We start from the raw sequence: 14,894 nt of genomic DNA, 5'->3' as shown, positions 1-14,894 counted from the left end.
TCAATTGTATTACGAATACAATATAGGATTTGATATTTTCCCTCTCTTTGTCTCTCAACTCTGGTTTTTTGAAAATTTCTATCCTATAGAATTCACAGAATGCATCGATAATTCGAATTTTTAAAAAAAAATTTTAACCTATTAACAGAATTTTACGTTTAATCTGTTATATAAAATCTATAGTGTTGAACAAATTCGATTTAATCGAGAAAACAATTTATAATCAATAAATAGAATTTTCTATAGTTATTCTATATTCTATTTCATAAAATTTCAAATGATTTTAAATAATAACATTCTATTACTATTCATTTATTTTCAAATAATTTCAATATTTCGATACTACAATATATTAACAAAGAATATGCAAAATTTATTACATATTCGTAGTCAAATCATCGTTAGAGTTACAAGTGATGCAACTAGGTTACATCAGTAAACAAATTTCCCTTTCGATATTAGAATAATACATTAATTAAAGAAATTGAAAATTCGAACTAAAGATAAATCGTATCTAATTTTTAATAGGTTTAAGAATTTCTTAAACCTATTAAGTGAAAAAGTGCCGTATAATAATATGGAAAATTATAACAATCCATTCATTATTTTATTATTTTCGAAAGAACCAAAGCAATGAACAATTAACGTAGTCCCAAACATAACATATACTATAACACAACAGACAAATATTATATCTATTGTTTCAAAAAACTTTTAAAATTCTTGCAATTCCAGAATTAATTTCACAAAAACCGTCTATAAATATATACTAACTTAATCTGAAAGATTGGGGACAAAATGACAAAAAAATTTAAAGTACTTCTGCATGAACTTCATTCCTCGTCGTTAAATCTACGAGATTCGTTAAACGAGTCCAAGTATTCTTTTAGTGATTTATGCATTTCGTGTTGTCACCGTCGACTCGACGTGCCTGCTATTAATGATTCATAATAAGAAAAGAGAACGTCACTGATGACGAGACGTGAACTATCCATGAGACACATATACACACGATCCAATTTTCCACGATGACATTAACTTGCCAATCTTTGTATCGTGATACTCTGCAATCTCGTTTAAGTTTTACGACACGGCACTTAACCGTTCAGGCTGACCCCGTGATTTTCTTTTAGCAATTCCCAGAAGTTTTGAGACCGGAAACGAGTCTCGTTTCTAAATGAGATATTCGAGATTTCGTTATAAACTAAGAAAAGTGAAGTAGAATTAAGATTTTACCTTCATGAAACTTTTTAAAATTTTTTAGAGAATAGTTGAAGACTTATAATTGTTCCATTATTTATTAAGTTGTTTCAATTAAATATAACAACATTGAAACATACTTCATCACGAAGCATTTAGCATTCGTGACATTTACAGGAAATTGCACTATTTCCGTAACTATAATTTTAATATTTAATCAAAAGTTAAGAAAAAAATAATTTACTACATACTACCATTAAATGAAAACGAACGATCTTCGAAAAAGATCTTATAAACTACAAATAAACGCAATAAATTATTGCCAATTCTCCAATGTATGATATAAATCAAAAAAATTATTGTAACAAATAGTAAATTCTTCGTTTTGAGAAATTCTTCAAGTGACAATATTCGAAATGGGTTCACGCGAAACAATTTAGATACGTAACTGGTGTAAGCGGGCCGATTAAGAAAATGTGTCGAGATTCGAGTGACATTGATTAATATTCTCGCGCGCGAGCGCATTTACGGAAGTCGTGGAACAGCTGATTTATATTCCCGTGTCCGGATGCAGTACGCAATTTCGCTTCAGAAGGGTTTACCACGGTGCTATTAACGATATTCGGGTCACGCGACTTCTTGCTGTCGGCATCGTCATCACAGTCGTTTCACACCGACACTAGCGGTCTCTAGCGACATTGCAATTTTATCTTCCAGATCGGAAACCGCACGTTTTTCATCGATTACAAATAAAGGATAAGAGAACGTTTATTCTTGTGTGAACTGAATTACAAGGAAATATAAAATAGAAAAATCATGAAGTTAAATTTGGATTAAAGAGTGGATTTCATTAAGAACTAAGTAATTAAGAAATTAATATATATGCATAGAAAATATATCCTATTAGATAAAATATAATTTATCGATAAAATAAGTTATATCTAAATTTATGAACAAATGATGATGATATATAATTTAACATAATATTTTTATATAAAAATACAAAAAAGAAAAACTAAAAAATAGAAGTAAGAAGTAAGAAAATAAATACTTTCTTCCTTTTTCTTCCTATAAATTCCACATAAAACTCTGAACAAACTAATTTACGATATCGATACATTTCTCTAAGTGCTATTACAGTAGCAAGAAGTTAATATCCTACATGTTCATATAAGCTGGTTTCGATCTTTCTCTTGATAAAAGGGAAGAGATAAAGAAGATTGCATATAAAACTTTTTTTGAATTTAATTCACTTATTTATTTTCATATTTATTTGTTTATGCTGTTACGTGTATATGTTGAACCTTTTTTTTCCCTATCATTTTTTGATAATTTTTTATAATCTAAAAAATCCTTTACGAAAGAAGTAAATTAATTTTAATTTCTTTAAGGCAATTAGATAAATAAAATACTTCAAAGTAACCATAAATTTATTCGAGATAATATTAATTTCCTTAAAACTTTCTTCATTTATATTTCTTAATTTACTCAAAACGATCTCCTAAAATAATTACTTATTTTGATAACTCTTAATATTCATATATATTAAAAATATATATTTATCATTTTTATAAATTCATTTCTATTTAATAAATAGAGCGATAACGAAAAGTTTAAATTGGAATATCTTTTTAACAATAATTTAAAAAATTAGATATATTTAAATATATCTTTTTATTTCCTCTCATTTCCCTTCGTCTTAAAATTTTTATTAGAAAATTCTTGATTTAATTTTTTATCCTTTTCTTAATTTACATTTTTATTGTCATTATAAAATTCCTAGATTTTCAATTCGGTCATATTCCAGAATTGATGTAATCGCATCACCAATTGTGACATAGGAATTCAATATACCTTATGCATTAGATCATCTGGAAAAGTATTCTAATAGTTTGAACGGCAATGATAGACACGATATTCTATTCTACATCACGACATTTGTAACGCTATACACGAACTTACAAGAGATTGCTTGAGTTAAACTAACACTAGAAACTATCGATAAAGCTTGACAGGGCAATATCCATTTCCTAGTGTACCAATTGACTGTTAAGATCGCTTTTTGTCACAACTATCAATGAGTTGTGTATCACGTCGCTCGTTTGTCGATCAATAGATTTGCTCAAGATATAAGATAAAATGGACATTTTATTTCTATACTTTGAAATATCGATCTCGAAAAGAAACACAGTGTTTCTTACTTCATTCTATATATATATTAACATATCAAAAAGCATATTTAATATTTATTTTAGAAAAAAGGGAAAAATTTTTTCTTTAAAAATAGTTATATTTGTATATCTTCTTTATATTTATGACGTTAACATATTTATAAAACATTTCTGTGCAAAAGTTGATATACAAAAATGTTGGTTAAGTTTTATTTATTATACAATTTAAATTTGCGAAGATGGAAGTAAATTGAAACAATCTACTTACATTAACTCCATCTCTCTCCACCTAATGCAAACTTAAATTGCTTATAACCCAATATAAATAATAATAATTGCTTTATTAATCCCTTTATAATAAACTATAAAATAAACAATAAATTAAACCCGAAAATAGAAACATTTTATTATATAATTTAAATTGATCTCTAACTTCAGAAGGGATTAAAATATTCCTCTATCGTGAAACATCATCCATCGTAAAATTTATCATAAACAAAAATATTCAACTCATTTGAAATTGCTTACTTTGCTTATCAGAATCAATAACCGACACAACTTTTCCATCAGTCTAATACAACAAGTAATTATATCTTCCTTACCAACCATCCCCTCCATTGCAATGCTGACGGAATGGGGGAAGCTTCGTGAACCACAACCTTGACTTAGCCAACGTCTGGCTCGGACTATATAGTCAGAATACCCAGCTTACCAAGACGATTCTGTTCACAGATCAGCACTCGAGACAGTATCAGCTCCAACAGCTGCGCGAGCAACAACAGCGACGTTCCTCGAGGACTGAGCAATCTTCACCGATGGCTCATTACGGTAGAGGCCGTGTCGAGACGAGAATATTGCCGCGGCGTAAATGCTGCGTGTAAAAGAATCGGCCACCGATTGTTCTTCCACCCAACGAGGGCCGCAATAAAGCCGAAAGTAATTTAACTATTGAAGAGAGAGCGGCTCGCGCATAAATTATGTCAAGAGTTCCTCACGTCGAAAGAAGTGGGGGATAAGGAGGAAATGAGAAGGTGGAAAGGAGGCGTTACAAAGTTCGTTCCTCGCTTTTAATTAAGTCTAATTAAAATCGAATCGATTTCGATCTGTACCATCATTTCCTTCTTTTGCCTCGAGACGATGATTTTCGAATGATCGATGATCTTTGATGATTTTTTTCAAACTTTTGCGCAGTTCAACCACGCGTCGTCCACGCGAATTTCAAACGAAGATTTGAAACGATTCGAATTTAAGGGAATCGAAGCGTTCAATTGATTGGTGATAGAAGATGGGTTATGTTTTTTTTTCCTTTTTTTTTATTAATAATTGGATTACTTAAAAAATTGTGGAATCCAAAAAAATCCGCTTATTTCCATTCCAATTTTATAGAACAGATATCTACTACAAGTTACTTGTAATTAACTTTGTACGGACTAATGCTCTTAACCTACTTTTCTGACAATCGTGAACTCGAAAGTTAATTAACTTTATATTATTTTTATTCTTGTATTGTTAACTTTGAAACGATTAAAATCAATTACACTTCTTCAACTGCTTTTAAGCAAAATTTCTATTCTGTTTTTACTTCGTGACGTATTTTGCTGCAACTCTTAAATTGTGTACAATTCCCAATTTAATTCTCCGATATTTAATTTCATTAAATAACGAATATCATCTTTCATCGCCAATAAATTATAAACTTTTTTTCTTTATTCTTTTTTACGAATTCTTGATAATATAATAATTATTGACATCACAAGTTCAAAGATTCATCTACGAAAAAAAAGACTACGAATTTCAAAATACCATATGAAAAATATATTTGTACATTCATTCTACTTTTTATAAACTATACTTATTACTTACTACAACTTGACCAAGCAAAGTGAAAATTTTTTGAAGAAAGTAAAATCAAAGAATGAAAGAAAACAAGTCAGAGATTTGTGAAATATCTTAATTTGTAATGTTTATGATCTCTATTATAGCCGATTAAATCAACGAAGAGAAGCTAAGTGTCTTAAATTGAAACTATTTACGTGCCTTAATCAAAATTCTTCCAAGATCCTATTATACGAGATCATGAAACAATGAAGTAAAATAATTTCGAAAAGTTCATTAAAAATTTAATTTTAATTCAATAATTCTCATAACTAAATGCTTTAACATTTCTAGAAATCGGAGGAAAAAGCTTGAATCATTTTTTTCTTTTGATTGTTGTTCTTTATTATTTTTCTTCATTAAATATTGAAAATTATATCTATACACTTTTTTGAAATCAGTATGTATTATCTACATAATAATTAATCAAATATTTCAGAATACTATTAAATTATTATAATCTCTATTAAAATATACACGGAAGAAAAATTTTTTAAATTTTTCAAAATGAACATCTCTTTGTGTATTTTGTTATCTATATATACTTGGTCATATTCATTAAAAATTTCACTTTTGCTGGGTCAAGCTTAATTACCTTAAAAGAAACATCGCCATCCAGCACTGCCTTTTTCATAGTATAATTAATGATAAGTTTTTAAGAAATTAGAAAAGAAAGAGAGAGAGAAAAAAAAGAAAACTCAGAAGAGGAATTCGGGTATTTCTTTTTACTAAGTATTTTTTTTTTTTTAATCTTATTCTTTGTAATATACATATTATATACATACATGTATTCGATACATAAATTTTATACATTTATTTTATTGTAATGTTACGATGGTAATCAAACGTTATTCCTTAACAATGATATGCGAGTGGCATGGAGGGGTATTAATAAATAATAAACGAATGTTCGCTTACATTCAATCGTTCTTCTATTTTTCCATTTTTTTTCAATTATAATCCTTAAACTCTAACAGTTTATTTATTTTTTTTATTGGTAATTTCCGTTCCATCGACGTCGTCGATCACGGAGCATACCCTCGTTTAAAAATGAGACAAAGAACGCACACATCGAGCACAAACTGCAACTTAGATTGCTATGAAGAGGAACATTTGGTACAGTGTTACTCGATGATTTATTGATTTTGTTGAGGAGAGGTAATATATTTCTTTTCCTCTTTTTCTATTTTAAAGAACGTTCTTTATATTTTACAACTTTAAAAATTTTTTTGATCGATTAATGCTCTGCAAATTTTATTATTAGTGATAAAATATTGGTCTGTTTCTTCCTCAATTTTTGATCGAATAATTTTTTTATTATTATCAATTTTCAATTGAAGAGAGTTCTAGAAGCATCAACATTCTCAAAGGAACGCTTTCAATTCAAAGTTTAATCGTTTATCTAATTTTCCAAGCGAAATTGCAAGAATACAAACTCGTGTTGAACATCAACAACACGATATTCCATTCTGACTAATTAACGCTCGCAATTACAACCTTTTTATCAAGAGCTTTTTTCGATTATATCGTGCAACACACGTTAAAGAAAATTACACACGTTGCCTGGTATCCTTATATCTAACAAATTTATCGAGCTATTCGTTTAATAGCCGTGTATGGATCGACAATAGACGAGGTCTAATGCAGTCAATATCCCTGTGTTAATGATGGCCAATTATTCCATCAGCTATACAACCTCCTATGGAAAGTAGAAAGAGGTTGCGTAACAGGAATAGCGTAACATCTAGGAACACCGTGATCGCGTCATTAATGAAGCAATGCGATATTTATGCGAGGTGTGAAATGCAAATGAAATGTTTACTGTAGAATGATAGATGGAGATTTTTATGTATATTACTAAGAGAGAAACGTGCGATTTGAATTGTTACGTGCATTAAGCAAAGAATCTTATCGTATTTCGGTTTGCATTATTTTTTCTCTTGGAAGAGATCGTCTCTTTTATTCTGTTCTGATTTAAACATTTATAAATCGTGAACGATAATAATTTAAAAAAATAATAATTTAAATAAAAGTTATGTTGTTTTTTTTTTTTTAGAGAACAAGCCGTTTTACGTACATAAATTATTGAATTATTGTTAATAAGAGATATGTATAAGATTATATTATAAATGAATTTTTATTATAGAATTTTATTTCAAGAATAAAATTGCCGATTATTTAAAATATATTTATTTTATTTTTAAAATAAAATATTATTAGATAGAAGAAAAATAAAATCTGTTAACGTTTTCTTATAAAAATCTCCACATGTATTCTTACCTCATATTCATTCCTTACCATTAATAATTAAATATAAGAAAAGAATACTTCAGAACAACTTCCTACATAATATAATCATCATTCTATAAAAATTATTCTTAACGATTCTATGACAAACAATAAGTCACTTCATCGTCTAACGACAATTTTACCTTGTCTAATCGATTTCTTCCAACAAATTATACTTCGACTATAAAAGTAAACGTCGAATAAAACAAAAACGAAGAAAAAAAACAAGAAGTGCAAAATTGTCATGGCGAACACTAAGCGAAACCATCCGTGTATTAATTCTTCCCCGAGTGTACATGTATACATTCTTGCCACTTACCATCCAGATTCTTAATAGCCTATTGTCTAACAGCGTGCTTGTTAAGTATTTACTACCTTCGCGACAATGTTATTCAGGGAAGCAGAAATCTGGCGATGACAGAAGCATCGTCTGGGACACTACACGTTAACCACGTACCCTGATTGTACATTAATGCACGTGAATTTGGTTCATGTGAACATAGAAGCATAACCTGCGCCAAGAATTTGCTTTTGACAGATGGATAAAATATTTAAGTTGTTCTCCGAAATATATTCTTGCAACTTTGCTATTTCTAATTAATTTTAGCTAGCTTGTTGAAGTAAAAGATACTCAAGATACTCTTTGCAACTCGAGTGGAAGGTAAGAGATGCAACTATGAGATAGTCGAAGATTGGTCGAAATTTTATTAGCAGAATTAAATGATTTTGAAGGATACATATGATGAATATATTATGTAGTAAAAATTTTGGCAAAGTGTGTAATTTGTTGTAAATGGAATATGATAACCCGAATAAAATAATAAAAATATATAAATAATCTTATGTGAATAAATAAATGCGTAAATTTGTTATCTTATTTGCTTAAAAACAAAAATATATAAAACAATGTCTTACTTTTATCTTACATTAAGTTAAATGTACACTACACAATTAGAACATTTTCAATGATCTCCTTAAAAAAATCCATTGATTTCAACAAAACTCGTTTCTTATAAAAAATTCTATCGATACATCATATTCAAACCTTTTTTTATATAAATCACAAAGGTATATATTTAATTTTTGTTTCCATTGGTCGTTTCATTATAAAGAAAAATTTTGAAAATATTATTTGTTATAACGAAATTTGATTATTCGAAGGTACTTGATTATAAATATATTTTTTTGGGGGCTCCGTGATCATCGACGATTGTTTATGATGGAAATAAAGGAAAAAGATATTTTCTCTCGACTCGTTTTCTTTATTTCGTTCTAAAAATTACGATTTCAAACGCAGACAACGCTTATCGATATAATTGAAGGTATCACAAACTTTTGGTGACCTCTAATTACATTTATCATATATTGTCCCTATGCTTATTAATTAATCAAAGTGATTTAATCGGTAATCTCGATTAATAATCTTCATACCATGCTTTGATTCAAGCTTAACAGAATGATTTAAGTCTTAAAATGGAATATCATTAATAACCAAAGCGTTCATTATTTGATAATTTACAAAAAAACTAAAAATATAAATTTTAAAAATATGAAAATAAAATTTAATGATTTGTTAATAATTTAAAACAATCGAATTTTTAAATTAGAAGAATGTAGATTCATTTATATTTTGTCTCTTAATTCTTCTTGATATTTTAACTTTTTCATAATCAATTTGAATTTATTGAATTGTTATTTTAATTGCATCTTCAAGATTGTTAATATCAAATTGTTTCCTTTGAAATAATTAAAAATTAATTTATACCTAGTTTTTGTAATAATTCATTACTCTATAATTTTAAAGATCAAATAAAATCAATTGGAACCATTTTCCTCTTTTTAATAAATATATATAAATTCTATATACAAAAATAAGTATAATCTACTTTGAGAAATCAATTTTCTACTAATTAAACTATTCATGCTTTTCTTAAAATAAATATTTCACGATATTCCAATTTAAGAATTAATCATCTTCTTCTAAAACTGTCCTTTCATTCTCATGAAAATTATTTATATGTTCTCCATAATAAATCTGAAATCTCTCTATATTTATGGCCTTAAACATCGACGTTATTTCGGTCGATCGAAATCCTCTCACGTCCTGAACATCATCTATTATGCTAATTTCATTCTAAAACGAAGATACTGTTCGTGAAACAAAAATTACGATGCACAAAAGAAAAACCTAATCTTTTTTTATTTTCATCTGATCGATAGTTTAATCGCGTCTTTCATTTGCAACGAGATGGTATTAAAGTGTGGAGAATTAATACCACGTCGATTTTCAATGAAAATTTCGCAATACGTTTCGTGGAAGCTAAGAAATCGTTTCAATGAACGGATCTTGAGGGATGAAACGCTTTAAAGGAGTATTTTGGTCTAGATATTTATCTTCAAGTGAATTTTGATAAATAAGAAAAATTTATTTATTATATAAAATAAAAATTGAACGCTGATTGAATTCATTTATTTAAATGTGAAAAGGAAATATTAGAGATATCTTGATTAAAAAATATTTAAAATTTAATATTTTGAAACTTTTACATTTTCAAAATCATACATATATATGAAAAAGTTGAGATCAAATTTTTGAATTTCTCAGACTAAAATACTACTTTAACTATACTCCCATATTCGCACGAATATTACTTTATCATGCTCTGTACGTATTCTTTGACGATTCGAGTGCTCTCATTTATGAAGATACGATGAAGATCAAAGAGGACAATAAAGTCGATTTTATCAATAAAGTATCCAAGTGTTATTTAAGAAAAAAAAAAAAAGCAACGAAGATAAAATACTATTTTTTCTTTTCTTTTTTAATTTTAAATGTAAAACGAAATTAATTTCACGAAGTTCATTATTTATAGGATTTAATTTTACATATGAATTATAATATTACAAAAGATCGTTCTATATCTGTGTAGGAATATTTCATTAATTATTCATTGCAAACACTCTAAAAGATAATAGCAATACTAATAATAGGATGTTCGATAAAACCTCACTTACATATCAAAATTTCCATTTCATCAAGCATTATATCAAAAAAACTATTCATCATATGAATTTTTTTAGTTACATATGATAAAACTATAATAACATAATCATATACATTAGTTTTCGAAGAATTTTAATGATCTAAACATACTTTATACAATGTTTACCCACCCCTTCCCATAGTTAATTAGAAAGAATAAATAATTCAACTAACGATAATAAATAATAATAAATTTTAAAACAAACGATAATATACGATTTTTAACAAAACATGCTATTGGTACGTGAATAAAAATTATATTATTTAACTAAAAATCATGACTATAGAACCAACAGCATAGCTCTATGTACCTTACTTTTTGATGAAACTATATTTTTATAAATATTGAAAATATATAAGATATATCAAAAATAAGAAATAATTATTTTATAACTTTAAAGAAAAATTACTATTATATTTGTTTTTATTTTTAATTATATAGCACATAGCTTTATGTTTATTGACCATTATTATTTACTACGGGATTAAATTTTTTTTAACAATTAATATCTATTCAAAATACGGTATTAATCTATAAAAAAATATATAACATGTAATTTATGTGATAACATATGATAAAATAATACTACTACGATATACCAGTAAAAAAAAATCATACAAAGAAATAGAAATGCAAATACGAGTCCCGTCGAGAATTTTTTGACAAAAATCATGAGGGTTCGTATTCAAAGAAGCTAGCGAAAAATCGCAATTATATTTATCTTATGCATTTATAATTTTGACGTAAACTTCTTTTGGAAATAAAAAATAAATAAAAAATGCTAAATTTGAAAATACTGTAAAAATGTGTTTGCGAGGTAACAAATAAAATTATCTCCTGAAAAACTCAAGATTCACTCTTTCAAAAATGAAAACAAGTTTAAACCTAATTAAAAAATTAAAATTTGTGTATAATTGAAACACAGTAGATATAATTTATCATTAATTAGCATTAGTGAATAGACAAGCGATAAGTTGTAGATTATGATCTTTTATCTTTGTTTTTTATCTTTGCACAAACAATTGTTATAACTTCATAATTTTAAAATCAAGATTATTAACTATTTTACAATTTGCAAGAACTTTATTTATTTTACATTATCCAATTTATTATTACCATACAAGAAAAGTTACTAACAACTTGTGGCAACTTGTGGTTTGTCAAAATTCACTAATAAATATTTGATTAATTGTGCAAAAAAAATTAAAAATTATATTTGTAACTTGATAACAAAAAAAGAGACAAATAAATCCACGACTTATTATTAAATAACGAGGTATTCAAATAAAAATTACATTCTCATGATAAAAATAAACGTACCATGTAGTTGCAGTTGAAACGCAAATATAATTTGTTGAAAATTCAAAACGATGTGTCCGCAAAAATAAGTTGTGAAAGGCAACGATCAAAAATATTTCTATACGAAATAAATATAAAACATAACTGACGACTAATTAAAAGATTTTCATTAATTGCGGTTCTCGGTCAATGGAACTCATAACTCGACTCGACGGGCTTTGACACAGCGTAAACTTTGTAATTTCCATAAATCCGTTTCATTTCGTGGCCGATTGCCGAGGGGCCGTCCTTTAACACCCTCTGCCGGACAGGATTAAAACTATCGTTGTTCCGGCCTGTCAGCTGCAAGCCGCGTGAAAATGCATTCGACGAAGCGTCCAATTTTGAAATTAATCGGGACCAGTTTCGTTTAACCGGCACGGACATTGTTCACCCCGGTAAAATTTTAATCGACGATCGACGATTAACACGACAGTGTGACGAGGAAGGAGGAAGAGAGGATCAACTCGAATTCGTTCCACGCGAATCGAATCTCGTTTCGTTCGACAAATTCGCGATCGTTGTACCGTGAAAAGAAACGAACGTTAAATCTCCGCATCCGTTACAATGCCAGATTTCGGTCAGATCTGGTAATCATTGAAACTTGTTCCACCAACGCGCACTGGATTTCAGATTTGCACGGAATTCCCTATAGATTTCCACTTTTTTACCGTCTATGGATCTATGGACCATTGCCCTTCATTCTTCCTTTTTCCCTTTTGTCCTTGGCATATCGTGCACGCTGGTCACGCAACAACTGGCTCGTAATTTCGCTCCAAGTGACAAGTAGCGCCGGAGAATGTACGCGTATTTTCTCGACATTTCTAGGTCTCCTAGGTGGCATATTGATCATGATCGTGATAATCGAGATTGATTGATTCGTGGATTGATATAAATTATTTAGATTCTATGTGGCTAGTTGGAATCATGTATGAGTCAAGATAATGAGAAAGATGTGAAAGAAAGGAGAGGAGGAAAGGGTGAGAGTGCGATAGGAAAACCTGTGGATCGTTGAAAGGTCTGAAAAGTCAACCGCGAAGATCGACGAGACACTTTACTCGAATGAAATACTTCGAATACGTTCGTATATATGGCGCTAATTACGAAAATGAGATATTGACTCGTCATAGCCTAGATATTACCCTCTTTTATTTGCAGATTATATTACGATGTTATGTAACCAGTTTATTATTAGATTACTTTTGATTCAACTAAATAATTATTTTATTAAATTATTTTTCATGCCAAGTGTATACTCATTTTATGATTTAAGAATGTATCGAAGTTATTTTGGAGACCTAACTAGCTATCTGTGACTAGCTTTTTTTAGCATACTTTTTTTAGTATGCTTTTCTTTAAAATATTCCGATTTTTACAATCGTCATCGTTAAAAAATATACTTTCCACGTCACATTTTGCTATTCAATTTTCAACCATTTTTAAAAAATAATATTATTCTATTTTATAGAGCAAATCAACTCGATATAAATTAAATAAACAGATGAAGTTTTTTTTTATTTAAACCACTTTCATAATCATCGACATATACATGTATAGACGTGGATAAAAATTTAATTGCATTTTGACGAATGGGATGATTCACACTTCACCATCTTTCATTTCTTAAGTGCTCCACTTCTAAACTTTAATAGGATGAAGATACTGGTCGAATATAACATTATATTATCCACTGGAATAATATTTTTCGCTATAACATTCCAAGTGTTTCAAAATGAAAAACCTTTGAGCGTGATAGAGATTATAAAATATTTTAGATGATTGGTACACCATTAACAAATAAATGTTTGCGAAACTATGGAGACTAGGGAATTCAGATATTGGCAATAATCATCAAAGAATTATGAGTAACAAGGATATTAATCATTATTCTTGAGATCATCTTTGTCGATATTGTACGATAACGATTCTATTAAACTTTTTGAATCGTGTATATTAATAATCGTTCTATATTAAATAATCGAAGGAGAAAAATAATGCTAAAAAAAAAAAAAAATAATGATTATTATAATAAGAACAAAAGAAAATAAAATCAGTACGTAAAATATTAACAGTATTTTCACAAAAAGAAATTTATATCCACGCTTTGGATAATCAAAAACATTATAAAAATCCCAAATGTGAAAATCTTAATGGGATAATTAATAAGATAATAAAAATTCCAATCCCTCTGAAAGAAAGATCCCAAAAGCAATTTTTAAACTTTCCAACCATCTTTCTAATTACATATATTTCCATATATAAATGTATGTTTTTTTTTAAATATTATTCCAAACGAAAAATTATAATTCTTTTTTCAAACTAATTCATAAACAATAAAAAGAAAAGAATCCCCCAAATTTGGAAACATATTTCCAAATTTAAATCATCTTCTAATCCCGCCAAATAGGATAATATCCAATCACTTTTTCAAACGTTAAAACGAACAAATTTCCACGTGTGCACACACTCGTGTGTATATCACGAATATCGCGACAAGACATGTTCGTGTCTCATTCACGTTTAACCTTTCGAATAAAACGGAATCCATTACGCACGCGAAGAATACGACGCGCATGAGTCCAGAGCATTTCCATTTATATTACCTTATCGTTGCTCTTCCAGCCTGCTGCTACCTTTTCCCCCCCTTTTACCTGGATTCCTTCTTTCGCTCCGTTGTTCCTCTTCCTTCTTCCTTGTTCTCGCGCTCACCTGATCGTCGACGAATTTCCGCCTCACTCCTGGCGAAGGACCACGGTGAACACGCACTTGCTCGACCAACCTGCTTCATCGCTCGCCTCGTACTCCACTCTGTGGCCACCGACGTCGAAACGTCGTCCTGGACTCTGAAACATAGGAAAAGATATATGGAGTGGTTAATAATAGATAATAATATCATGTTTAATTTAAGATTGTACAAACGAGAAATACTCACTGTTTTTTTTAAATTAAATTCGTAAACTTTATATTGCTTTTAATA

The 14,894-nt window shown here is 28.6% G+C and overlaps 2 protein-coding genes across 6 annotated transcripts in view; one reads left to right on the top strand and one right to left on the bottom strand.

Moving 5' to 3' along the window:
* LOC107998282 (fibrillin-2) overlaps positions 1 to 6,165 on the top strand; it is a 152,549-nt gene extending 146,384 nt beyond the window's left edge. For both annotated transcript variants that reach the window (XM_062076061.1, XM_017057473.3), the window contains one exon: positions 4,104 to 6,165. In XM_062076061.1, the coding sequence (XP_061932045.1) occupies positions 4,104 to 4,316 (213 nt within the window). In that variant the 3' untranslated portion in view covers positions 4,317 to 6,165. The remainder of the gene's footprint in view (positions 1 to 4,103) is intronic.
* A 7,237-nt stretch (positions 6,166 to 13,402) lies between these two features.
* The window catches only part of LOC107998283 (uncharacterized), a 65,507-nt gene continuing 64,015 nt past the window's right edge, over positions 13,403 to 14,894 (bottom strand). For 3 of the 4 annotated variants that reach the window (XM_062076065.1, XM_062076064.1, XM_062076063.1), the window contains one exon: positions 13,403 to 14,760. In XM_062076065.1, coding sequence (XP_061932049.1) covers positions 14,650 to 14,760 — 111 coding nt within the window. In that variant the 3' untranslated portion in view covers positions 13,403 to 14,649. The remainder of the gene's footprint in view (positions 14,761 to 14,894) is intronic. The other variant, XR_009830022.1, reaches the window with a different exon arrangement.

The sequence above is a fragment of the Apis cerana genome, linkage group LG6 (genome assembly GCF_029169275.1).
Source record: "Apis cerana isolate GH-2021 linkage group LG6, AcerK_1.0, whole genome shotgun sequence".
NCBI lineage: Eukaryota > Metazoa > Arthropoda > Insecta > Hymenoptera > Apidae > Apis > Apis cerana.
Note: the sequence above shows the minus strand (reverse complement) of the source record. Positions and strands in the feature narration are given on the sequence as shown.